The sequence below is a fragment of the Papaver somniferum genome, chromosome 10 (genome assembly GCF_003573695.1).
Source record: "Papaver somniferum cultivar HN1 chromosome 10, ASM357369v1, whole genome shotgun sequence".
Classification (NCBI taxonomy): domain Eukaryota; kingdom Viridiplantae; phylum Streptophyta; class Magnoliopsida; order Ranunculales; family Papaveraceae; genus Papaver; species Papaver somniferum.
The window spans coordinates 64,138,174-64,157,939 of NC_039367.1; the positions used below are offsets into that span (position 1 = coordinate 64,138,174).

The 19,766-nt window shown below is 38.5% G+C and overlaps 2 protein-coding genes across 2 annotated transcripts; both read left to right on the top strand.

Annotated features, from left to right (window-relative positions):
* Positions 1–5,805: 5,805 nt before the first annotated feature.
* Positions 5,806–14,395, top strand: LOC113317535 (mediator of RNA polymerase II transcription subunit 22a-like). Its single transcript, XM_026565670.1, has 5 exons — positions 5,806–6,079; positions 6,219–6,272; positions 6,727–6,890; positions 7,994–8,059; positions 13,627–14,395. The coding sequence occupies exons 3-5, from the start codon at positions 6,732–6,734 to the stop codon at positions 13,861–13,863; spliced, it is 462 nt and encodes a 153-aa protein (XP_026421455.1). The 5' UTR covers positions 5,806–6,079; positions 6,219–6,272; positions 6,727–6,731; the 3' UTR covers positions 13,864–14,395.
* A 1,887-nt stretch (positions 14,396–16,282) lies between these two features.
* Positions 16,283–19,703, top strand: LOC113317860 (protein NRT1/ PTR FAMILY 3.1). Its single transcript, XM_026565988.1, has 4 exons — positions 16,283–16,444; positions 16,570–16,787; positions 17,150–17,709; positions 18,593–19,703. Exons 1-4 carry the CDS (start codon positions 16,369–16,371, stop codon positions 19,515–19,517), a joined length of 1,779 nt encoding a protein of 592 aa, XP_026421773.1. The 5' UTR covers positions 16,283–16,368; the 3' UTR covers positions 19,518–19,703.
* The last annotated feature ends 63 nt before the right edge of the window (positions 19,704–19,766 follow it).

Below are 19,766 nucleotides of genomic sequence, written 5' to 3' on the forward strand. Positions count from 1 at the left end.
TGATATGATCCTGAGTGGCCTGGCATTCTCGCGTAGCGATTCGATCTCCCTTGATCTCCATTATTCCCTCAGGTGTTGGAAATCTGAGGTATTGGTGGTATGTTGCCGCAACTCCTTTGAGCTTGTGTACCCATTGTCGTCCAATAATGGCGTTGTAGGGGGAAGGGTGTCCACCACACTGAATCGGGTATCCAGTTTCATGGGCCCTGCGTTAACCTGTAACACGATGTCTCCCAAGGGCTTCGTGGCGCTCCATTGAATCCGTAGATGGTGTGATAAGAGGTCATCAACTGTTCATCATGGAGCTTCATCCGTTTGAATGCATCATAGAATAGGACATTTACAGAGCTTCCCCCGTCTATGAGGATCTTTTTGAGGTTACATCCAGCTACTGGTAATGTTAGGACCAAGGGATCGTTATGGTCTTCCATATCTTCTTCGATATCCTCGGCATCGAAGATGATAGGAGATTCCATCCATTTTCGTGTTCGTCCACGCTATCCCATCGACCTTATATAACTCGCAGCGGTCTTCGAATTGCTTCCGTAACCTTTTTCCAATCTGTGCTGTGAGTGAGGGTCCTGTGGCTTCGGAACACGAGATGGTGTTGATTGTTCGGTTTTCTTCCGGAAGTTGGACTGGTTTGGTTCGTTTGGATCTGTCCTCGGTAACCTCCTTCGTATGTAATGTTTGAGCTCTCCCGCATCAATTAATTTTTGGATCATTATTTTAAGGTTCTTGCATTTTTCGGTCTGGTGTCCGTTGAAACAGTGATACTCACAGTAATCTTTAGACTTCTCGGATCTCGGGGGCTGCTTTCCCTTAGACCATGGCCACTCTAAGTTTTCCCTCCCTTTGATCTCTCGTAGGATACGAGCATAGCTAGCGTTGAGTTTCGTGTAAACTTGATCTTCGAATTTTCGGTCGCCTGTCTTCGTTCATCCCTCCGTTCCTTCTATCTTCGTGAGGTCTCTCATCTGAGCAACCCTTTTGGCCCCATTGGTTTGTTCCGCTGAATTGGTGCGGTGAGACCTCTGCGGATATGCCCTCGGGTTTTCCCGTTGAATTTCTTCAAGTCGAGCGTGCTTCCGATAATTATTCGGAGATCCCTTCTGTCTTGGGCACGCTCCCGTGAATTTCAACAAATAGGGGACTCATTCGGTCTAAGCCCCATTTATAGCATTGATGCTTACCACTGGGTCCACGCTCCTATGGCTTGGCAGATCTATGCCATCTGTTGTGTACTCCCTCGTGGTTTCCTTGTAGCCAATTGCTAGTGAAAAGAGCTTATCCATCCCGGTGTTTACAGTCTTGTTGTACATGTATGTTCTTAAGAATTTCTCTGCGAGTTGGTCGTATGAGTGGATGGAGTTTGGTGGCAGATTATCAAACCATGATAACGCCGATCCCTTCAAGCTTGACGGGAAGTATCTACAGAGTACGGCGTCGTTCTGACCCCATCTAGCTAAGACACGGTTGTAGTACCGAACATGTGCAGCAGGGTCGCTGGAATTCGAACGTCGGGACAGGGCATTTCAGTGGAATAGGGGTGTTGGCCAAGCGATGCGTTAGGGCGTGGAGTTAGCTTCTCTCATGACCTCTTCTAACCTTCCCCCTTGTTTATTTTTAATTGCCTGATCTCTGCCATCATCTCATCTCGTAGTTCCTCCATTGCGCGTTGGTGCTCTAAATTCTTCAGCTCATTACCGTCTGACTCTCCATCGTCATAATCCGGGTCGGATACGCTACGTCTCCTTGTCGCGTCTTCATTAGCCGCTAGGACGACTCTACAGTCTTGGTTTGGCTCTGGTGCTTTGGAGCTTGCTTCATCAAGTTGTTGGCTGGTCTTCGTGCTTAGAGCAATCCGCTCCTTTAAATCTTGATTTTCTCTGGCCAACAGAGCTACAGCTTCTGCGTAAACCTGTTGGTTCCTTCCTCAGTTCCTCAAGCTCAGCCATTAGTGGTGTGATTGGTTGGACCCCTGATTGGGAGTCCCGCGCGTGCCGCTACAGCCGTGGCGCCGCCCTCCTCCATGGTCTGTACTAAAGGTGGCAGGGGTTCAGCTTCTGTTGCTGGTGTTTCCAAATTGGAGTGAGCGCCCCTCTGCGGTGCCAGAGCCGCCGGTATGGTTTGATTCTGTTATTTGTTAGCGGCATTCCAAAGGTTAGCAGTGCGCGGGTTGGAATGTTCTGGATTCATCCACCCTTTCCTTGGTTGATTAAGTTGACTCATGGCGAAGGTATTGCTAGCCTCCGCAGCCTTCGGGACTACCGCAGCTCCCCGTATTTTATCGTTGCTGCTCTGAGAGCCCCTGCAACTGAATTAGCGTTCATGGGTGAAGTGATTTCGCAGTATCTGCCTTCGATTGGTCATTTTAGCTTTATCTCCTTTCTGCTTGCTTCGGGTGATGATCGGGGTTGTCCTGGGTGTTTCTTTTGACAAAGCTTTGGATTTTCCTGCTTCCTGCGTCTTTCCATCACGTGCCCTTTTGTTGATAACGAAATCTCGCGTAAACTTGCCTTCTTTACTCACAACACGTTCTCTCTGCATAAGTTATTTCAAACAGAAACGGGAATATCCGCGTGAAGCGGGTTAGTTGGCGAAATACAATTTTCAAGAGGGAATTAATCGCAGTTAAAAAACTACGAAAATTTAAATCCGACGGATTAGACAATAAACCCGCTTAGAACAATAACTCTTATCGAAGAAAAGGTGGGTTTTTGAACATAATACAGTTAACGAATGATCTATACGGTCCGAGCTGATAAATCAGAGCAATCATATGCCAATTAAATGAAATCACAGGACAAGATAAATCTTTTACCGGGACGAAGTCCCTGTTTCTAGCGCCAAATTGTGAGCACACAAACTAGGGGTCCGAACGCCACAATCAATCATTATCATCTAAAGAGATTGATGATGATATCCTGGTGTGATTCATTGGCTCAAAACCTTCGGGTTTATCATGGCCTCTCAACAACCCATGAGGCGTTTGCGCATGGGATATAAGTATTAAGGAAAACAAAACATATAAGAAATCGCGGACTAAATGAATGTAAAGTGCTGAAATGTAAATAAGACCAAGGTTTACGTGGTTCAGCACTAAGGCCTACATCCACGGGGTTTGTTGTTTACTATTTTCACGGTTACACAGAATAGTCGAATGACTTTGGGTTTACATGTTTCTCTCACTAAGGATTAACTTACCCTTGCAATTCTCTCTCTCTCTCCTTCTCTCCTGATTTTTCGATCCCCTTCCTCTTGGTGGAGATGGGTATTTATAAGGTTAGAACGTGGGACCCATCTCTGAAGACCGTTGGAACCTTATCTTCTGTGTCCTTGCGTCCATCACGCGGAGGTCTGCGTTTCCCCTTGATCCCGCAGGCATCTCGCTCGTTCCACAGGTTGGTCGACACGTACACTGCTCAGAGTGTTTAATGCGGGTAGTTGAGGGGTCTGCTCGTGTCAGACAAGTGTCTTCTGCCCCTGTCAGTCCGTGTCAGCTAACTTTCTCTCCGCCGTTGATCTTAGCCCCTCTTCTGGGGATGAGATAAAGCAACTCCTCGGGGTTTATTTGGTGCTTCGCGACGCATCATGTTTTGATGTTTCGGCTTGCATGCTTTCCACGTACCTTTCTGTATACACGTGTCCGATAGTGAGATATATGTGTACACAGAAGATATTCGAGAGAATAAAAAATGAAACCGTCATTTTTAAGGTATTGATTACGGTGAGTAACATAAGATACCAATCTGAACTCGGATAATAGGCGAAAGAGAACTATTGGCAAGTTGGCTCCCCATACACCACAAAAGAAAAGAGCAAGCACAAAGAAAAATACTAGGAAGAAATGACTGAAGACGAACCAGGAAACGGTGCGAGGTGCAGAATTAAGGAAGGACGCATCAAATTTTAGAGTTTTTATTATCGTTTAGGTTTGTTTTTTTGTGCAAGTAAACATTGATTAAGGTGGAACAGAGTGAAATTGCTAGACCAATCTTCATCGTAGGGGGGTGAATGTTTATGTGCACTATAGAGGCTTAAAGACTTGGTTATATGAGACAAGTTACATAAAATTTATGATTAGTGCAATCTCGGATGCACGGTGCACCTTGCTGGAGGTAGCACAATTTGCCATCAGAAACATATCTATCCAGACATATTTAAGTAGTTTTATATGAAGTAGGTTAAATTTTTTTAAGCTGGATCATTTTTTAAGATTTTAAAGTTATATTTTTTTGTCATCTTCATCTACCAACTACAAACCAAAAGTAATGACAATATTACGGGTGATACCAATCACAATCCAATTCTGTTTGCCACTTTTGAAAATTTAATCTGCTGTTTGAGTACCTAATCTAATACAAGCTCGTGTACCCATCATTTTCGTTAATCAAATGAATAATTTTTTGTTGATACATGATAAAGTTATTTGATATTAACTATATTAGTAAGCATTAATGGTGGTGGTGATGGTGGGCAGTGGTGGAGATAACGGTGGTGGGTATTGGTGAGACTGGTGGAGTGGTGACGATAATGTGGTGGTAGAAGAAGTAGTGGTAGTAGGGTGAGAAAAGTGGTCCTAAGATAGGTAAATTAAGCACTAATGGTGGTTGTGATGGTGGGTGGTGGTGGAGGATCGACAGTGGGGATAATGGTGGTGGGTATTGGTGAGACTGGTGCAGTGGTGACGATAATGTGGTGGTGGAAGAAGTAGTCGTAGTAGGGTGAGAAAAGGTGTCCTAAGATAGGTAAATTATTTAGTCACTCTTGGTTATTTTTCCTTTGCTTTGTTTTAATTTGATTTTAGTTTTCAAATTACTTTTTTTATTATTTTTTAAAATTAAAACAATTTTTAATGGCCAGATTTTTCCAAAAAAGGAGATGTTGTGATTTTAAGATTTACCGGGTAGGGGGCAGGAAGAAAAATGAAACCGATAAAAAATTTACCAAACACAAGGCTACACGCGAATTAATTGTAATCGGTTCAGTTTCTCACATCTCTCTTTATTCCCTTTTTTTGTCATGGTTTCTGTTTCTGTCATTATTTCTCCCCTACTTCATGAGATTATGCAAGGCTACACGTGAATTAATTTTAATCGATTCAGTTTGTCACGTCTCTCTTTATTCCCCTTTTTTGTCATGATTTTTGTTTTTGTCATTTCTCCGCAACTTCGTGTAATTATGCATGCTTGAGAAATAGTTCACGATAATAGGTAAAGAGACAAGAAAAGAAATGGATCAAGAATTAAATATTATTATAAATTTCAGGAAAATGAATAAACACAAATCTATGTAAATTGGGAACCCAACAGTTCATATCAAAAAGAAAAATTAAATTCCAATGCTAACAGATTTTGCAAGATTAATCTAATTGATTTTAAAGTAATTTTAGGTGTTTTTAGTTTTATTACAAGTTTGGTTAATGACCTTTGATGATATTTTTTTGAAGTAGTGAACAAAGTAATGTTCTACTGCCCATAGGATTTGCTCTAATGATTAACTATATTTGTCCCAAAGGGTTGTATGACTTACATACACAATATTAAAAGATTCGAGGATAAGAACATGTTTATTAACCAACTCTTCAAAATATCTAGACCTGGATCGACGGTTCGATTCTTCTCAGACAATTACGACATATGTGAATTGATGGATACATTTGAAAGACATATCCTTGCCCGTGCCGTTACGGCACGGGTTGAGACCTAGTTTTCACATACAACATATCTAGGCGCGTGGCAACTAGTACTAGGTTATTTTGCCAGCCCTCCACAACTGTCATTACGAAATTATGAACCCAAACTCTTTTACTTAAGTCAGGAAATTAGCTTCAACTAGTACCAAAAATAAAAACCCTCCGTTCTCTATTTCTCTTTCCCCATCGATTTCTACCTCTTTTATCTGCGCTGATTCGATTTTTTCTTCTTTCCTTATTTGCCTAATTAGAAAACTCTGTTCTTCTTCAGCCGTAAATTGAAATTACCACTTCATTCTTCTTCCACTAGCCTAAATTCGAATGGTTCAGATGGTTTAACCCACAAATTTATTGGGCTGTGGACTTACGAATAGTTTCATCGTAAGTTTTTTTCATTGAATAAGTGTTGAGTTAGTAAATGTTACTGATTATATTGGTTTTCATGAGAGTTTTTGCTGACTGATTTAGGTCCATATTACTTTGCTGTGCTAATTTCTGATTAGGTCGTGATTTGGTGCAGGGATACAAGTGATTCGGAGTTAGAAGTGTTCGGCAATACACTCCAACATCACTGGTAATATGAACTTAGATATCATTTTAATCAGTCTGTACATTGTATTATTCTGTGTAGGATATGAACTATTTCTATTCTAGTTGGGGTATGAAACCCTATGCTTCAATTTGAAATGCGGCTTGCCATCAATTTTCTTATTTCACTATGTTAGATTTCTAAATTTGGGTGTTATGATGTAATGCTAGAGGAAGAGAACTTAAACAATCACATCATCCATTAAAAAAATTAACGACAGACTGTTGACTTAAATTATAGTGGTTTCTGTAAATCATACAAGGCTCATATGTTTTGTATTCCCCGTTAGAACAGTATATTCGTGCCTTCTGTTTTCCCTTTTGTTAAGAAGTATAAAATAACTTGTTTTTTTTGTGTTGATGAACATTATCTTTGTGCCTCGTCTATGTTCTAATATAAGTTTTTGTATTACTTTTTCCTTTTTTTGTAAAACTAAAAGGAAGAATGAACAAAGGTGGAGTAGGTCTTACTGGTGGAGGCAGTGGGCCAACATCGGTGGCGGCAGCAGCAGCAGCTCAGAAGCAAAAGGCACTGTTGCAAAGAGTCGACACTGACATAACCAGCATTGTAGAAAACTTCAATCACCTGGTTAACGTTGCAAGGGTATCTCTCTCTATATGAATGCAGATTATTTAATTGATCAATCATTTCAGTTTATAGTTTCTAAGAACATCTATTGGTCGAGTTCATTTGATTACTAAAGCAGATGTCCATTGAACCGGTTACTTAGTTTCGATTGAACACTGCAGTTTAGATTAGATTGCATGAATCCTAGCAAGTATAGGAATGTTAAACCTATTATTGTTTCCTGTAAGTCTTTTCCTGAAAGTACAGCTTGTAGATAGTCTAGTGGAATGCTTTTGGACCATCATACTAGTGTTCAACAAACTTTTAACAGTGAAGTAACTATTTTTAGGTTCATAAGTTTCTCTTTATTCGGTATACGGAGACCTTTCCGAGTCCCCAATTCACTAACCGAGTAAGAATATGAGCAGTTTTTTGTCCCAAGGGAGATCTTTTTTTTTTAATAAAATTTTCTCCTAAGGGAGTTGGTTTAAAGAGTAAGACATGACACACTCATTATCTTGTACATTGTAAGCATTTATGAAATGGGTAGTTTTGAGTGCAAATAAAAGAAAGAAAAAGAAAAACATCTTTATCGAAATGCTGGCTTGAAGTAGACTTAAATGGAGTATGGGGTTCCCTTATCAGGGCCAATCATCACCTTGAAGTTATACTATCACTTACTAAGAGAAAACACAAGTTTCAAAATTTTGTAAATAGTTTTTGAGCACTCAAAGGAGGTAGGTGAAAACCACCTGGTTTAGCTATGCTTGCATGGTTCTGAATTTAAAACAAGCCTACGCTTCATCCGAGTATATCAAATTCATATTTGATGCACGTTTGTTTCCTTTGTGTTGGCACTTAATTTAGGTATGCTATTTTTTCGCTATAAACGAGGGTTCTGTCTTTGATAAATTTCTATGTCACGCATAGAGATATTTCATCTTCTTAATTTTGAAGCATGCTTATTCATGTTGGTGACCTCGTTTATTAGTCACTATTACATCTTCAAGAATATCTTATCATTTGCGTTTGCCTTCATGGGAGCTTCTTTGCTACTGTTCTGTGCCATAAGCTAATTGTATCTATCGTGTTATGCTATTTACCATTTATATGTATTTTCCTTATCGATCTTCTTGTAGGTGAGTGATCCGCCAGTTAGGAATTCACAAGAAGCATTCATGATGGAGATGCGTGGAGCGAGAATGGTAAGTCGTGTTTTTTTAGCCTCGTCATAGTATTCAACTTAATACTAGAAACAGAATAGGTCTAGATTTTTAAACAACACTGAATTTTCTATGAGCTTGCTAGATTTTCCGCTTACCTTCTAGCATTCTGTTATGCATTGATGGCATTGCAAGATGCTGGTTTATGGGTTATGCATATGATAAGAACTTAATAGTTCTTACCCACGGCCAGCAGAGTAGACTTTAAAAGAACACAGAAACTTAGAACAAACTTATAACTCTCATCGATAATCAAACTAATAACACTAGACCTTCTTATATAGGCCACTGAACTATAAAATTAAGGAAAGGTAACCTAGAAAGGAAACTACTTCTATAACTAGGAATCTAAAATAAAATTCTTAAAACAGCACAATTTCCAAAAATAAACTAATGCCTAAAACAACAGAATTTAGGGATTTCTAACCCTAACCCTAGTTTTAATTAAGAATTCTAAGTAATTGGGGATTTCTTATCATTCCCTCCCCCTTAAGATTTTCCTTGACCTCAAGGATCAGTTCAACTATGGAGATTACTGGATCAACCTCATCTTCTTCTTCTGGTAGATTATCCCCAACAGTTGTGTTAGGAAACAAAGCCTTCTTCAGAAACGATACATGAAATACCGAATGTATCTTTGACTCCTTAGGCAAGTCCAATCGATAAGCCACAGGTCCTATACGCTCCAAAATCTTATAAGGTCCAAAATATCGTGGAGATAATTTTTGGTTCTTCCTTTGCACATTAGAATTTTGCCGATATGGCTGCAACTTCAGATACACATAATCCCCAACTTGATATACAACGTCCCGACGTCCTTAATCTGCCCTTAGCTTCATTTTATTCTGCACCACTTGAAGTTGATCCTTCAGCATTGATAAAACTTCATTCCTCTTGGTTATTGCCTCATCCAAAGTTGTGGTTTTCGCTTCTCCAGGTAAATAAGTTGCTAATACCGGAGGAGGAATGCCATACAAAGCCTCAAACGGTGTAGTATTAGTTGAAGTATGATAGGATGTATTATACCAATACTCTGCCCATGGTAACCAAGATGACCATCCTTTTGGTTTATTTCCAGCGAAACACCGTAAGTAACCTTCCAAACATCTGTTAACCACTTCAGTTTGACCGTCGGTCTGCAGATGATAGGAGGAACTCATCCTTAATTGAGTTCCATGTAGGCGAAACAACTCTTGCCAAAAATTACTTGTAAATACAGCATTCCTATCAGAAACTATAGATTGAGGAAATCCATGAAGTTTGATGACTGTTTCTAAAAACTTCTGGGCTACCGATGTGGCTGTATATGGATGTTTTAATCCAAGAAAATGGGCATATTTAGTTAGTCGATCCACCACTACAAGAATCACAGTTTTCCCTATAGACTTTGGCAACCCTTCAACAAAATCCACGGATATATCTGTTGTCCATACTGTAGTAGGAATCGGCAATGGTTGAAGATATCCTGCTGGAGAAAGAGTACTATATTTATTCCTTTGGCAAACATCACAACAAGCAATGTAGTCTCTCACCTCTTTATGCATTCTAGACCAGTAGAACAATTTAGATAAACGTTTTACTGTCTTCAAATATCCGGCATGACCAGCAATTGGAGAGTCATGAAACTCAGCTAATAGTAGTGCCTTCCACCTTGAAGTAGGACTTATCACTAGTTGATGTTGTTTATAGTAAACTAAACCATCTCGTACGGTAAAGTTATTCTTGCCGAAAGAAGGCTGACTCACTTTAAAGATGAAATATGTGATCCACGGATCTGTTTTTAGTTCAGCCAATAGGTCTTCCATCCAAGCACAACTAACATAAGTTACGGAACAAATTTCACCGTTTTCAAATTTTCGAGAAAGTGCATCAGCAACCTTGTTAGACGATCCCTTCTTGTACTCAATCGCGTAGTCATAGCCTAATAATTTTGTTAACCATTTTTGTTGTGCCGGTGTTACAGCTCTAGCATCCAAAAAATACTTCAAACTTTGTTGGTCTGCCCGAATAAGAAATCTTCTCCCAATTAGATAAGGTTGCCATTTAGTAACCGCATGAACTACTGCTAACAACTCTTTCTCATAAGTTGACAAACCCATATGACGAGGTCCAAGTGGCTTACTTGTGAAAGCAATTGGCCTACCTTCTTGCATCAAAACCGCACCTATTCCTACTCCACAAGCATCACTTTCAATAATGAAGGTCTTTGTAAAGTCAGGTAATGCTAGCACGGGTGTGGATGTCATTACACTTTTCAATTTAACAAATGCGTTTGTTGCTTCATCTGTCCACAAAAAACCGTCTTTTTTTAGTAATTTTGTAAGTGGTGCTGCAATATTAGCATAACCTTGTACAAATTTCCTATAATATCCTGTCAAACCTAGGAATCCTCGTAATGCCTTGACAGTTCTTGGTAACGGCCAATCCAACATATCCCGTATCTTGCTAGGATCAGCTTCCACTCCTCCTCTTGAGATGATATGACCCAAATACTCAACCCTCTCAGCACCAAAAGAACATTTACTTAATTTGACCGTAAGTTGATGGCTTTCTAATATCAGGAATACTTCACAAAGGTGCAATAAATGTGCTTCCCAGGTAGGACTATAGATCAGAATATCATCAAAGAAAACCAAGACAGATTTTCTTAATTGATTTCTGAACACATCATTCATAAGATGTTGAAATGTAGATGGAGCATTAGTTAATCCAAACGGCATCACTAGGAATTCATAGTGTCTGTCATGGGTTCGAAAAGCTGTTTTGTAGATATCTTGTTCATACATCCTAATTTGATGATAACCCGATCTTAAATCTAGCTTCGAAAAGAATAAAGCTCCATGTAGTTCATCTAATAACTCATCAATGATTGGAATAGGAAACTTATCCTTGACAGTAGCCTGGTTTAAAGCTCTATAATCAACACACATACGCCAAGTGCCATCTTTTTTCTTAACTAACAAAACAGGAGAAGAGAAAGGACTCGTGCTTGGCCTAACTAATCCCGAGTCTACCAACTCTTTAACAATCTTTTCGATCTCACCTTTCTGGTAATGTGCGTACCTGTAAGGTCGTACATTGATTGGAGCACTCCCAGGTTGTAACATTATGCGGTGATCATGGCTTCTCACAGGTGGCAGTATTGTGGGTACCGAGAACACCTCACCAAACTCTTCAATTAATTCTTCTATCTCCCCTGGTGTTTCTTGACTAATTTGTGTTTCTGAACATTGGTTGATTTTGCAAAAGAACCCAGTTGATCCCTTATTTAAGAGTTTCTTGATGCTATTGATGTTGGCTAACTTTACTTTATTTTTCTTATCTCCTTCTAGTCGAATATGTTCACTATCCCTCTTAAAATCCATGGTTAAATGTTTGAAATCCCAAGTTATGGGACCCAACGTTTCTAACCATTGGACTCCCAGAACCACATCGCATCCCCCAAGTGGCAATACATAAAAAGTTCCTTTGAACCCATATTTATTTAACTTATAATCCAGATCCAAGCATCTTCCTTCACAAGTTATTCTAGCACCATTAGCTACCAACACCTCAAAAGTCTCATCTTTAATTATCTTAATTCCCATTTTTTTAGGTATCGCAGAATCAACAAAATTATGGGTACTTCCAGAATCGATAAATGTGGTAACTTTAGCCTTCTTAATTTCTCCTTGTACCCGCATGGTTTGTGGAGCTAATGATCCATCCAGTGCATGCATAGAAATCTCGACGGCTTCTTTTTCAGATTCTTCTTTTATAGTAACTTCATCTGTACCTTCATCTTCATCCTGATTGTCATATCTATCAATTAAGAACAATGTCTGAGTTTTACAGCGATGATCTCGGTGCCACTTTTCATCACAGTTATAACATAGTTGTTGCTTTCTTCTTTCTTCAGCTTCAGCCTGAGTTAATCTTCTAACAACTGGTGTTTCTGTCATGGGTTTTGAAGATGATATAGGTGCTCTAGAATTAAAAGGTCTACTAGTATTAACAACACTAGGTGTCTTTGGTGCTATTCGATATGATTGTTTTCGCAATGTTACCTTCTCATCTTGTAACCTTCCAATTGCCATTGCATCATGTAAATTAATAGGAGTGTGGGATTGAGTTTCTAGTCTTACCTCGTCTTTTAATCCACTTAGAAAACAACTCACTAAAAATTCTTCAGGTAAATTATCCACCAAATTTGATAATCGTTCAAATTCTTCACAATATTCTAAATATGAACCTGACTGCATCTTCATATGAAGTAATACCGAAACGGCTAATAATGGCTCTCTCAAATTCTCCCCAAGTAACTACAGGTTTAGTTCTCTTCAACCACCTATACCATTGTAAAGCTTTACCATCTAAATTACATGTTGCCAACTTGATTTTCTGATTCGCAGGTGTTTCATAATACTCAAAATATTGTGCAGCCTTAAAGAGCCAACCTTCTACATCAGATCCATCAAACTTGGAAAAATATAATCGCTCACCTCCTCTTTTTGATTGGTTTTGTCCCTCATTATTCCCAACTGCTTTGCTTTCCACAAGCTGGCCGATCCTCTCAATTAACAAAGCTTGATTTGATGTCATCTCAGCCATCTTCTCCGTTAGCTCACCTAATTGCTTCTCCATAATTACTTGTTTCTGTTTTCGAGTTTTGGTCATAAATATGATACGCCTGCTCTGATACCAATTGATAAGAACTTAATAGTTCTTACCCACGGTCAGCAGAGTAGACTTTAAAAGAACACAGAAACTTAGTACAAACTTATAATTCTCATCGATAATCAAACTAATAACACTAGACCTTCTTATATAGGCCACTGAACTATAAAATTAAGGAAAGGTAACCTAGAAAGGAAACTACTTCTATAACTAGGAATCTAAAATAAAATTCTTAAAACAGAACAATTTCCAAAAATAAACTAATGCCTAAAACAAGAGAATTTAGGAATTTCTAACCCTAACCCTAGTTTTAATTAAGAATTCTAAGTAATTGGGAATTTCTTATCAGCATACTACATATGATAGCCAAATTTTGAAATTAGTTCTTAACGACACACATCTTAAATGATGTCCATGGTCATCATCAGGCGGACCTTTAGTAAATGTCCACCGATGTTCCTTCATTTTGTAACATCTTGAAAAATCATTACCTGATGTATGATGTATCATCATCCTTTGGATGAGGATAAAGCAAAAGAAGAGAGAAAGAGAGGTCCTTTATTCATTTGATAGACCATCTGTCCTCAATCCTCGTGATTTTTTCGAACATTTCTAGGAAAAAAATTAGGCGAAATCAAGATAAAAAGTTTTTTCCAGGTTTCCATGTGCTAGTGGATTCTTCCATGTTATTTGTACGCTGTGACTGAATAATTTGTATCTATTGATCGTCCCTTTGTCCTTGCCCTACAAAGTGGGTTGCGGCTACTCTTTGTATGTTGAACAACTAGTGGTTCTCTGTCAAACGCTTATTTTGGGTTTATCTTATGGTCTTATGCCAACTTACTATAAAAGTTTCTGGCTTCTACTGATCAAATAGCTGATTCTACGAACAGGTCCAGGCAGCAGATTCCTTGCTGAAATTGGTATCAGAGTTGAAGCAGACAGCTATCTTTTCGGGGTTGGCATCCTTGAACGAGCGTGTTGAGCAGCAAACTGATGCATTTGACCAGCAAGCCGAGAAAACAGAGCAAATGTTGTCTAGAATTGGAGAGGAGGCAGCTGGTTGCCTGAAAGAACTTGAATCTCATTACTACTCTTCTGCCCAAAGGATCGACCAAGGCGAACAATGAAGGTTGGAAAGGAGGCAGCTGGTTGCCCGAGAACTGCAGTTTGCAGCATTTTTTTAACAGATCTCTTTTAACCTAATTTTACTAGGAAAAACGTTTAACCCACCCCGAGGAAAAGCCAGACGATGCACATGCAGTAGTACCTTCAGTTTATATCATTCTTGCCATACGCAGCCGCACACATGCACATTTCACAACTGCATCCTTGGTGCATCTGAGGGCGCAAAAGATCTTGACACGTATTATTTGATCGAACGTGATGTAGCCATATGACACGCTGATTTCAGAAGTCGAACTAGTTATGCTTAGAGCTTCTCTAATGGTGATTGTGGATCTTTCATATGTGGCATCACTTTTAAGACATTCTCTAGGTATAAAATCCTAAATATTAGGAGAAAATAAATTTTGTCTCCAACCCATAAAATGTTGTATCATCCTTTTACTTATTTGTAGGTATATAATTGGTTAAAATCATTTCCTTTCTTGTTTTTAATGATTTTTATTAACAAAAATGTGACTAGGATGGGAAGACATCCTCTAAGTAAATGTCTAAAACTAGAGGTTGACCTAGAGGATGTCTAACTTTTTTTTCGCCACATCACCCTCACATCAATGGGTTGGAGATGTTTTTTTTGCAAAAATTGTTGTGTATCCTATGTGGATGAAGATTTTTTTCTTCGCACACATTTCATTGGAGAAGCTCTTATAGTTTGTATATCTTAAATCAATGGAACCAGTGTTTATCTTTATATTTGATTGATTTGACATATTAGGCATTTTTGGTAGAACATGAAGCCTTAACCTGTATAATAATTCGGCTTGAGCATGTGGAATCATGCTAGCTGGTCCCGGCACAAGCAACCAAAGCTTTCGTAATGGTGCAACTCTGTGCGTAGAACTCTTCGATTTTAAAAACAGTACACGACGCGCTACATTTTGATCGATATCTTTCATACTCTTTGGCTCTCTCTCTAGAAACAGCTCTTAGGCATGACAGGCATCCACGCCGATTCCACTATATTCCAACGCTAAAAATAACAAATGTGCACGAATTATGGCAAAAAGCTTAGTCACTTACCAAAATGTGTCACTCGGTATGATCAAATCCAAAACAAAATTAATGGACCAACTCATACCTTATTGCTAGCCAGCTCACCAAAAGTAACTAGCTAGTGCTACTTGTTGCATTCGTTCACGGAATTAATTTACAAAATCTTGATAAGTACAGTTCAACGAGTGACATGTGGACTGTTGCAGTATCACAGAACATGATCTTTATCCTCCTACTCCAGCTTCTAGCTAGAGTACCAGTACTACTGATTATCTTCTCTACAGCAATGTGCATGCATTGTTCTATCTCTGTTTGTTTTTGGTAGGTTCTCTCTCTCAATCATGATTAGAGAACTTCAAATCGGTTTGTCGACGCTGTGGTTTTGCAAGTTAGCTAGGGCTACGTTATCACTCACGTCACAAGAATATAGACAGTTACAAAATAGGACATGCGCATGCGCCCACATCATAACCTACCTCCCATCAACTTTACCACTGAAAGTGAAACCATATCATGATTTCGTGATGCATGCATAGGATTGGGTTGCATGGGTGAAGTACTTCTTGGAATATTGTTTTTGTTGTTACTGCCATCAGTGATGCGGATAAATTAATTTTAGTGGCTTTCATACGTTTTGTATAGAAATATTGTGGCAGTGGTGATTTTGGAAGCAACGGCAATGCCAGAATTTCATTTTAACAGGGACCTAAGGGGGCTGCAGCCTGCAGCTACCACAATTGCCCATATAAATGCTACTTATCTGTTCAATCTTGATATACATTATTGACACGTTTTGTATATGTTTTACTAAACAGCACTAGCTCTGGTATAAATTTTCCTGCTTCAGTTTATCGTCTGTACAGAACTTTGTAACATTGGCTTGTTTTGTTCAGGGACCAACTAATAACCTTTGATCAGTCTCCGGTAACATGCATGATTGAACAGCTTGCACTAGTTCCGTCGTTGTAAACTTTTCATGCATGGTTCAATTAAAAAAAATTACCATGCAGAAAATCATGTTCACAGATTTTGCCAATAAAACAGATTACATGACCATAATCAATACCAAACAGATGTAACGACTCACGAATTCATTAGTTAACGAACAACCAATAATGAGTAATGTAAGTAATCATGTGGGCATTATCAGATAATGTTCAAAAGTCCCAATAATTAAGTAAAACCCAATGTGTGGTACCTCTCACTACTGCAAGTCCCTCCACAAGGCATGTCCCTATTTGTTTGTCATAATCCCAATTTCATACCACATATATCAAAGGAAAACGACATCCACTCAGTAGATGAGTGAATTTCATGTTATTTTTGTTTCTACTTTGATATTCATCATTTATCTTTATTTTTTGTTTCCATATGTATGTATATATATGGGCTTGGCTAGAAAAGAGAGAACAATTCACCAAGAAGCTGAGAAATTGTAACTAAGGTAAAAGGAAATAATGGAAAAGAAACATGAGCATGCTGTTCGATGTCATCGGAAGAAGGGTGGACTTAGAACCATGCCCTTTATCTTCGGTAAGATATATTCCTTCTTCTTCATCTTCATTAAGCTTTTGATGAATTTTGTTACGTACTGCTGGTTTAAACGAATGTGTTCGTTGCAAATGCTAATTAACCATTTCTTGTTTTCTTGGCTGTAGCAAATGAGATATGCGAGAAGTTAGCTGTAGTTGGTTTTGGTGCTAATATGATCAGCTACTTAACTCGAGAACTACATATGCCATTAACAAAGGCAGCCAACACTCTGACTAACTTCGGAGGAACCGCAAGCTTGACACCATTACTCGGTGCCTTCATCTCTGATGCTTATGCTGGCCGATTCTGGACTATAACTGCTGCTTCCATCATTTACCAAATAGTTAAGATCTCCTCCTCATCACCTAAAGATACCCAAGTAGTACAAATTACACCATTAATCAATTAATGATGTACTAGATAATTATATACAGTGACCTCTTTTTTTTATCTATTCTGTTTGCAGTACAGAAAGGTACGTAAATAGTTTTTTTATCTATTCTGTTTGCAGTTAAGATCTCCTCCTCATCACCTAAAGATACCCAAGTAGTACAAATTACACCATTAATCAATTAATGATGTACTAGATAATTATATACAGTGACCTCTTTTTTTTATCTATTCTGTTTGCAGTACAGAAAGGTACGTAAATAGTTTTTTCTGTTTTACCACTAACAAAATTATTCAACTGTAATGATTAACCAGGGGATGATAAGCTTGACTCTGTCGGCAGTTCTTCCTCAATTAAGGCCACCTCCATGTAAAGAAAATCAAGTATGCCAAGAAGCTAATTCAGGACAACTTGCAATACTCTATATATCTCTCCTCCTAACGGCAGTCGGTTCTGGTGGAATCAGACCATGTGTAGTAGCATTTGGAGCAGATCAGTTCGACGAACGTGATCCTGAACAAAAAACTAAAACTTGGAACTTCTTCAACTGGTATTATTTTAGCATGGGTGTTTCAATTCTCGCGGCGGTAACAGTTATCGTATATATTCAAGATAATATTGGTTGGGGATGGGGACTTGGGATTCCTGCAGTCGCTATGCTTCTATCTATAATTGTTTTCATTTTTGGCTACCCACTTTACCGAAACTTGAATCCTTCTGGTAGCCCTTTTACTAGGTTGTTACAAGTCATTGTGGCGGCCTTCAGAAAAAGAAACTCGAAGATGGTTTCAAATGATACAGTGCTTTATGAAAATGAAGAACTTGATGCTGCTATTTCTTCAACCGGGATCCTTATTCACACCAAACAGTTAAGGTAATATCGCATGTACTTCTCTGTTATTCTTTGTAGTTTATGTTTATTCATTGATTATGTATATTGCATGCAGAAAAAAAATTAATAACAGCGAGTAAAACCCACAGCTAGATTAAATTTGTTCATGGGTAAATTTAAAAGAGGCTATTATAGTTAAGTTACTATGTATGTACAGAAGTGTGACAAAATAAGTGAACAGCCCATGTGATTTCGACATTCACTATGCAAACTATACGAAGATGTTAAACGAAGTTGTTGTAAGGTCTAGCATTTCAATCATATCGATATAGTACAGCTCAGGGGACCAGTAGTAAAAACTCCAAAGGTGAAATCGTTTTTGCCCCATTATTTAGTACAGATATTGGAGTTTTATAGTTGTCCAACACTAGGTTGCATCCATGTCCTAAATGATTGAATTGCTCTAGCTCAACTGAGTAACAAAAAAAAAAAAAAAAAAAAGAACCCGAAGGATAAGTATTTAGCTACTCCCTCTATATCACGGTTTCACAAATATAAAAGTCACCAAATTTTTTCAGTAATATTCTTATATTTGATCTTAGAACCATAAATTCTCTTGTGAGATGGAAGGTCAAACTTCCAAGTTTTTGCCAGACTCGAGTTTTGGAGTGAAAATGGAGGAACAAATTCTATGGGTAAATGTTTTAAAGCGACTTGCACTCCCACCTTGTCACACCAGGTGACAAGTCACTAGACGCTTTGAAAAGAATCCAAATTATGCTAGATAAGACTTGGATCTTCCAAGGTTCTCTTGGAAAAATTATGGATTGAAAGACCATGAGACTTGTTCTTAGAAGTTAGTGCCGACATTAATATGTGAAGACTTTTACGTACATTAATGTTCTACTCCTACTATGTAATGCAGCTTTCTTGATAGGGCGGCAATAGCAAGTGAAGAAGATTTTGAAACTAAGACATCATCACCAAACTTATGGAGACTAAGTACAGTCCATCGAGTCGAAGAATTGAAATCCGTCATCCGAATGGGACCAATTTGGGCTTCAGGGATTCTTCTAATAACAGCATATGCACAACAAAATACATTCTCATTGCAGCAAGCTCGAACAATGGATCGACACCTTACCAAATCATTCCAAATTCCTCCCGGTTCAATGTCGGTTTTCACGATTGTTACCATGTTAGTAACAATATCAGTGTACGATCGAATTTTGATCAAAATTGCAAGGAAGTATACCGGTTTAGATCGAGGAATATCCTTCTTACATCGAATGGGTATCGGTTTTGTTATATCGGTATTGGCTACATTTGTTGCCGGATTCGTTGAAGTTAAACGTAAAAGTGTCGCTAGAGCCTATGGTTTAACTGATAACAAAGATACGTTCATACCAATATCAGTTTTTTGGCTTGTTCCACAATATGCACTTCATGGTATGGCTGAAGCTTTTATGTCAATAGGGCATCTTGAATTCTTTTATGATCAAGCTCCTGAGAGTATGAGAAGTACAGCTGCTGCACTATTTTGGACTGCTATATCAGCTGGGAACTATTGCAGTTCATTGTTAGTTTCATTAGTTCATAAGTATAGTGCAAAGGTTGGAGGTACCGACGGAGAATCATCAAATTGGCTTCCCGATGATAATATTAACAAAGGAAAATTAGAGTACTTCTACTGGTTGATCACATTATTGCAAGTTATAAATCTTGCTTACTACGTTATATGCGCTAAGTTTTATACGTTTAAGCCAATCCAAGTTCGACTTAAAGATCAAGAAAAGGGCGAAGCTTTGCAAGATCAAACCAAACAAGGAATCGAGCTTGGTAGGATATAGTAACTGCTAGCTAGAGATTCAGTCAAGTGTCATTTGATTTACTCCTCACTCTCTAGCTTTCTCTCTCTCTAGATTTCTGTCTATGCACACAATTAAGAGATGAAGAGTGCTAATTAATATTTCATGTACTAAATAGAATGGAAGTGGTTGCAAAAACTTAATTAAATAATTATTCACATCATTCAATCTTCGTTAACAATGGGATGATTATCCAAGTACCTGAGGAAACGGCAACCGATGTGCCTAGTT

Bases quoted from the DNA above. Each gene is read 5' to 3' on its own strand.
- LOC113317535 (XM_026565670.1), top strand. From the start codon at position 6,732: ATGAACAAAGGTGGAGTAGGTCTTACTGGTGGAGGCAGTGGGCCAACA. The intron at 6,891-7,993 runs GTATCTCTCTCT...ATCTTCTTGTAG, and splicing joins ACCTGGTTAACGTTGCAAGG to GTGAGTGATCCGCCAGTTAG. The intron at 8,060-13,626 runs GTAAGTCGTGTT...TTCTACGAACAG, and splicing joins AGATGCGTGGAGCGAGAATG to GTCCAGGCAGCAGATTCCTT.
- LOC113317860 (XM_026565988.1), top strand. From the start codon at position 16,369: ATGGAAAAGAAACATGAGCATGCTGTTCGATGTCATCGGAAGAAGGGT. The intron at 16,788-17,149 runs GTTAAGATCTCC...ATGATTAACCAG, and splicing joins CTTCCATCATTTACCAAATA to GGGATGATAAGCTTGACTCT. The intron at 17,710-18,592 runs GTAATATCGCAT...TATGTAATGCAG, and splicing joins ATTCACACCAAACAGTTAAG to CTTTCTTGATAGGGCGGCAA.